The sequence below is a fragment of the Nicotiana tabacum genome, chromosome 13 (genome assembly GCF_000715075.1).
Source record: "Nicotiana tabacum cultivar K326 chromosome 13, ASM71507v2, whole genome shotgun sequence".
Lineage (NCBI taxonomy): Eukaryota > Viridiplantae > Streptophyta > Magnoliopsida > Solanales > Solanaceae > Nicotiana > Nicotiana tabacum.
The window spans coordinates 99,594,802-99,602,175 of NC_134092.1; the positions used below are offsets into that span (position 1 = coordinate 99,594,802).

The following is a 7,374-nucleotide window of genomic DNA, read 5'->3' on the forward strand; positions in this document are numbered from 1 at the left end:
TCCCTCGAATTTACTAAAGTTATTTTTTTAAAATAAAATAGTCACTCAACTTTAATTAAGTATCACGAATGTCACCGAATTTTTTTTTAACTAAAAAGTTACTCAACTTCTAATTATCACATAAAATCATTATGAGAAAAATAAAAAAGAGATTCTTATTATTATAATTAGGCAAAGCTGAATGACATTTTGGTTATAAAAATAATTTAGTGATTTTCATGACACATAAGTAAGTTGAGTGACTTTTTGTTAAAAAAAATATAATAACTTTGGTTAATTTAAGGAACATGAAGAGCTATAAAAACTTTCGAAAAAAAACATAAGTATGAATTACCAACTACACACTTTATCTCTGGAATGATCAAGAGGTAATAGGATGTGGCCAGAGTAATGTATAACTGGAAATCCATGACAAGTTAATTTTATGCCTTTTCCTTAAACTAGATGATGTATCTGTGCGATGCACATGCCCAATTGTTGCTCTTTTTTTCTTATTTTTTTCCTTTTAATATTTTTTGATCTATTGCTAATTACATATTTTATTCGACTTCAGGGAAAGAAAAAAAATATAGGCATTTGTATAATAATGTATAGAACCACATATATATATATATATATATATATATGTATAGAACCACATTTACATATATATATTTAAATCTTTTGCGTTATGTGTATTTTAATTTTTCTGAAATCGTATTACTATACCAATCACTTTGTAATACTTGTTGAAGTCTAACATTTTATTTTACAAAGATTATACAATACTTCAAGTGCACTGTAGAGTATTTCTACATAGATTCTACATATCTTTATTTTAAAAAAATAGTTTTGCACTACCAAACTTAAAATCGATTATAAAAAATTGATTGAAAAGTCAATTGAAAAATAAGCCGCGATGTATTTTCTCATTGTTTAAATTGAATATATATAGTTTTACTCTTTTAGTATTATCAATTGTGTTAATGTATTTTTTTTTATATTAATCAAAATTTAAATAATAAAACATATTCATTTTATTTCCAAATAGTTGACGAAAAAGATTTTTTTTGTTCTTTGCAAAAAATAATTGTAATTTTTAATTATTCAGAATTTTTTTACCAGAAAATTTGTATGTTATTCTAGTTTAATGACATATCTGAATAATTTATTTAAAATAAATTTATTTTTCAATCACTCTAAATACTAATCAAAATGACCTTAAATTGAAGCATTGGAGTATTTTTCTAGTTTCATTTGATATGATTGAGATGCTCTAGAGTGTAATACAACTTTCTCTACCATAATTATTTGTTGAGTTTTTTTAAAAATTGTTAATTTTATATTTATGTATTTTAAAATTTATATAATGTTGAATTATTTATTGAACACAGAGGAAGTACCCAACTAAATTTAATCATAGAGAAAAAAGTATAATCATGCAGAATGATACTTCTTATGCTGCCTAATACATAATAAAAAAAATAATTCCCCAAATTAGTTGTCTTAATCTTTTGTTTAGATTATTCTCAAATAATGTTTTATAGAGGAAATCTTTATTATACAATTTGAACAATATTCAATATTCTATAATAAAAAAGGAACTTGACTATATTTTATTCTTAAATATTTTTTTCCTAATTTTATAAAGTATTCCAATTAAAATTGCAATTTAATGAGAACTTGTATAAAATTATATCAATTGATACTAATATAAAAACACTTTAATAAAAATTTACATAATTTATTGCCACTTTAAAAAAAAATAGTCTTTACCTAAAAAAAATAGTCTTTACCTAAAAAAAATATTTTTAAAATGACCATGATGCCCTTTGTCGACCTCCTCTTCTCTCTTTTATATAATAGAAGAAATAGAAAAAACTTTTTATTGTTAGAACTTAGAAGAGCTGACTCAGCCGCTTTTAGAAAAAGACAAACTAACCTAGAGATCTGAAGTGGCGGGAACCCAGTGTCATGATTTCTGCAGATTCTTGTTTTATGTATTAATTTGGTTTTTCTATATAAAAACAAGTATATATAAGCAAACATGCAGAAATGCAATTTAGTCCATCTATGACATGTTATATGAATGAAAGGGAAACGATTAACGGACTATTGCAATTCTTCCCATCATGACAAAGCGAGTCACTCATGATTCAATAGTTCCATTTTTCGCTGATGCGTCCCAATGAAATCCCAGCAGTCAAACCAATGTGTTTGTTCCGCACCCTCCTTCCAATCAAATCTATTCCAAGGTGTCCGGAGGCATTGGAAAGAAAGGAGGGATTGAGCCCCCAGGTGCTAGACCGAACATAAGCACAAGTCCAAAACCATCGTACGAACCAATAGGAACCTTCAAATCATGATTCTCAATCCGTTTAGCTCAGATGTTGACTTTGATTAACTCTCTTAACTTAGGCTTCAAGTTAGCAACAGTCATTAACTTTTATGTAGGATTTTCATTTTATAGGGGTATTAAGTGTTTGAATTTTGAAATACAGGGGGTGTGCCTTTAACTCAGTCATATGATAAGGGTGTTTAAATTAATTTACTCAAGATTAAACCCTTCCTTTTTGTTATGAACACATGTGATTAAATGATAGGAAGTAAATTTTTTGAATATTCACCTTTTTTCTCTGTATTCTTTAGCTCGTTTTTGGTCATGCTTTAGAAAGTTCTGATTTTCGCATTCTATTCACTGGTTTTCTTGATCAATTGCATTCTATGCACTGATTTGGTGTTCTTATGTTCTGCTTGTGGTACTAATTTCGTTATCAAATTACCAGTGATGTTGAAACTATAGAACAATTCTGTGGCCTTTTATCTACTTTCTGTTGAAGTAAGATGCATGATCCGATGCCTCCTACCCCCTGTATTAAGCGCCAGAAGCTAAGATACTTTTAAACAATATTTCTACCTCCAACACTTTTTATTCCACTCCTAGGTAAATGAATAAAACTTTTTGCCATACTTTCCTGTTTGAACTTCCACGAGGCAGGAAGGTCCTGTATCCTTTATACATGGAATGTGATACATTTTTAAATAAAGAATACATGTATTGGAAATCGATAAAGCCTACAACAACAGAAGAAAGATTATTGTACATTAATAATGAGGTTGATGAAGAAAATTTAAAAAGTTGATGCCAATATTAAATTAGTCTCGACGGTTGATAAGGAGTGGCATTTAAGTAAAGGTCACCCTTTCTAGCAATAGTTATTCCAGATAATTCAGTCAAGTCCAAGTCTCTTGGCTTGATTCCAGTTGGGAGTTTCCAGTCGAAGTGATACAGCAATTGGGCCAATGGCAAGTAAAGATTAGCTAAACCAAATGACATTCCAGGACAAATTCTCCGTCCACCACCAAAGGGAAGAAACTCAAAATTATTACCAAAAAAATCCATAGAGCATTGCTCAAATCTCTCTGGCTTAAAGCTTTCGGCGTCATCCCAATATTTTGGATCTCTTCCCAATGCCCAAACATTAACCATAACTTTGGTCTTCGCAGGAATAGTGTAGCCGTTTATATCTGTGTCTTCCCTGCATTCTCTTGGGACCAAAAGTGGAGAGGGTGGATGAAGTCTCAAAGTTTCTTTAATGACTAACTTTAAGTATTTCAGCTCCTCCACATCGTTTTCATCAAAAGATACTTTGTCCCTAAAGGCTTCTCGCACTTCTGCTTGAGCTTTGGTGAATACACTTGGATTCTTCATCATTTCAGCCATAGCCCATACAGTTGTTGTTGATGAAGTTTCCGTTCCGGCAGCAAACATGTCCTGTAAATTAATAATGGCAAAGCTATTATTTTCTTATTTGTGATAGGATTTTGAAAATCTTTTAGCTATGGCAATGGATATGGGAGTAAGTATAAGCATATATAGTATTCAATAGTACTTACAACAATAACAGCTTTGATATTGTTGTTGGTGATGGGAAATTGAAGACTTGTATCATTCTTAAGTCTTAGTAGGACATCAATTAGATCTTCACCTCCTAATGCACCATTACTCTTGCCAGCTGCAAGATTTTTCTTGTGCTCGTTGATGACATCCTCAACAATGGCATCTACCTTAAGGTGGGCATTCAGAAGTTTACGCTTCATTCCACTGAGAACATGAAGAAACTTGTATGAAGGGAAGATGTCTACCACATCAAAGCCTTCTGCTAATCCTATTACTTCTCTGATCTTTTTTGCAAATATATCTTGCCCCTTGAGTACTTGCCCAAATGCTGATCTACACGTCATGGAGCTTGCAAACCAAATGATCCTCTGCGTAAAATTAACTAGCTCACCAGAAGAAGAATCTGACCGGATAGAGTCAATGAGACGAACGACTTCATCACGTCTGATCGAGCTGAAGGACCGAACATTCTTTGCATTGAGAAGTTCCATGACACAAATTTTACGCATTTGTCTCCACTGGTCGCCATAAGGGCTAAAGGCAATGTCGGACTGGTTATAACAGATAATGTCCATGGCTACAATTTTAGGCCTAGATGCAAAAACCATGTCATGAGTTTTTAGTACTTCTTTTGCCATCTCCCTAGAAGTAACCACAACTGCAGAAATTTCACCTAACTGAAGGTGCATAAGTGGTCCATATTTTTTGGCTAAATCTCTAAGGACATGGTGTGGTTCTCCACCAATCATATGAAGCATACTTCCTAGTATTGGTATTTTCCATGGACCTGGTGGCAATTTTTTGCTTTGGCTATTAGAGTTCTTCCATTTCCTCAACAAAAATAGGAAAGATAGGAATAGGAAAATGGAAACCAAGCTGAAGAATTGCATTTTCGGAGATAAATGGAGGATTATTAGATGATTCTTCAAAGTCTAGTTGCGTATGGTCTTTTATAGGCATTTGTAACTTTGGCAATATAATAATTTCTGCAACTTTTGTTACATATGATTAGAGCAGACTTTGTTTACTTTCCTGTTGACCATTAATTATTCCTAATCAAAATAATTCAGCTGACTCAAAGAACAACAATGATGTGCTAATTATTAGTCGGGAAAATTCCTAGTAATGTGTGGGGTATGGCCCAGAAAGACTTTGGCGGCTGAAATTTGATAGTATTATAAGTATTAACAAATAAACTTAGTCTTGTGTTCCTTAGAAAGTGAAAGTGGAGAGACAACTTAGTTTTGTTTGTATGTACTAAGATATACATGTACTGTGGGATGGTTGGAGTTGTATAATTCCTAACCAGAGATCTAAAATAATCAGAGCTTTTTTATTTCCTTCACGGGTCTACTGACACAAATTTGAATTAGTAACATGTAATAATATCTACTCCCTCTATATCAATTTAGATGAGTTAGTTTGACTCGATACAGAGTTTAAGAAAAAAAAAACTTTTGAAATTTGTGGTATTAAAAGCCTAATGGGTAAAAATTTTACGGGGTCATGACATTTGTGTGGTTATAAAAGCTTCTCATTAAGGGTAAAACAAGTAAATTGAAGAGTTTAAAGTTGAATTATTTTCAATCATAAAAATGTGTCATTCTTTTTTGAACGAACTAATAAGAAAAGTGTATCATCTAAATTGAAACGGAAAGACAAATATAATAATTTCTGCAACTTTTGTTTGTCAACATCTGATTGAAGCAGACCTTGTTTACTTTCCTGTTGACCATTAATTATTCATAGTCAAAATAATTCAGCTGACTCAAAGAACAACAATGATGTAATTATTAGTATTGTGGACTAATTATTGTGAAGCCAAAATATGAATATATTCTTTTTTCGATGCCGGGAAAATTCCTAGTAATCTGAAAGTATGGACTCTCAAATTTGGCGGCTACAAATTTGATAAAAACAAATAATTAAAACCCGAACGAAATGTGCTTCAGTCGGTCCTGCTTCATAGCTGTTGACGGGCCAAATGCACGAGCAAATATACATAAATCGATAAGTAATCATCATACTATCCATATCTATCTATATTATTATAAAAGCACGAATAATTTATCCTAAATGTTGAACGACAAAAATATTCCCGAAATATTGCTCGACTTTTATGACCTTCCATATTTATATAATTTAAGAATATAGATATAAATCTCCTAAAGCTAGATTTCTTTTCCATTCAAACTATACCTGGGCCTAAAAAGTCGATCGCATGAAGTCCCTTTTGGGTCAAATTCTTTATTCTTCTTCGAACTCCTTCATTTTGGACTCTACTCCTTGTCGACTACTTCTTCTTGGTAGCCAGCTACTTGTATTTTTCTACAAATATGTTTAATTTTTTTCTTGTTTAGTCTACAAATGATTAATATGCTTATGGTATTCCATAAACTAAAGACAGCGAGGAGCAAAACTCTGTATTCCATAAAATCTGCTTATGGTATTCCATAAATTGGACTCTCCTCACCGTCTACTTCTTCTTGGTAGCCTACTCCTTCTTGGACAACAGTTTGCGCCCCCATCTCTTCGACAACAATATGTTTCGTATAGTAGTCACCTTTTTTTAAACAACAATATGCTTCGTTTAGTTATTCTTCTCGAGTTGGTATGTGATTCAGATTTATTGCATGAATTCATGTAAAAAAAAAAAAAAATAAGTCAGTCATTCCTATAAAAGACGTCATTGTTCCACATTATCCATTATTCGTATTGCTATAGAAAGAAGCAAAAATCTCCAAAGGTATTAGTAGTCCTCTTTATTGTTCCTATTTTTCGCAATTGAGTTAATGCTTTGGGTTAAGGTCGTGTATATGAATTAAAGAGAAATAACGTGGTTTAGAAATTCTATAAAAAGCAATAATAAAACAATGACATCTTAACTTTTATTGTAATTGTTTTTGTGTCTTCTTTTTTTATTTTTGTCATAGTTTTTAGTTTTGGATATCAAAGTCTTATACATTGACGTAGTATTTAAGTTTAAATTTTATATATTAAGAGATTAATGGTTTGTGCAATTTCATAGTATTATTTTAGTGTAACTGTATTGATTTTCAGCATTTAAAAGATTTGTCTCATATTTTCTATGTCAATCGTTTTATAGTCGCTTACTGCTAATGCTTTTGTCCGATTGAATTTCTATTAATTTAATAGTTGGAATATTAAGTCATCTTTTTGACAATATCTAATAAGTTATCTTCTTTGTCAATACATTAATTATTTGCTATATTGAGCATTCTGATATCTTATAAATAATATATAGATTATTCGACCAAATTAGATATTAGCAAGGACCCCATGTTATAGATAATATTTGAAGTCAATACAACTAATAAAAAATACTCTTTTGAATTAGTAATGCAATACTATACAAATTCAAATTGTACAATATAATATGAAACAATAGAATCCCACATGTTCTGAGAGTTCCAAAACTATATCGATCACATGTAGACAAGAACTCTATGAGGCATATTATTGAATGGATTCAA

At 31.0% G+C, this 7,374-nt stretch overlaps 1 protein-coding gene across 1 annotated transcript; it reads right to left on the reverse strand.

The window, feature by feature from the left end:
- Window positions 1–3,035: 3,035 nt before the first annotated feature.
- Window positions 3,036–4,815, reverse strand: LOC142167875 (5-epiaristolochene 1,3-dihydroxylase-like). Its single transcript, XM_075228237.1, has 2 exons — window positions 3,877–4,815; window positions 3,036–3,754 (listed from the first exon to the last, which is right to left on the reverse strand). Exons 1-2 carry the CDS (start codon window positions 4,768–4,770, stop codon window positions 3,131–3,133), a joined length of 1,518 nt encoding a protein of 505 aa, XP_075084338.1. The 5' UTR covers window positions 4,771–4,815; the 3' UTR covers window positions 3,036–3,130.
- Between the last annotated feature and the right edge of the window lie 2,559 nt (window positions 4,816–7,374).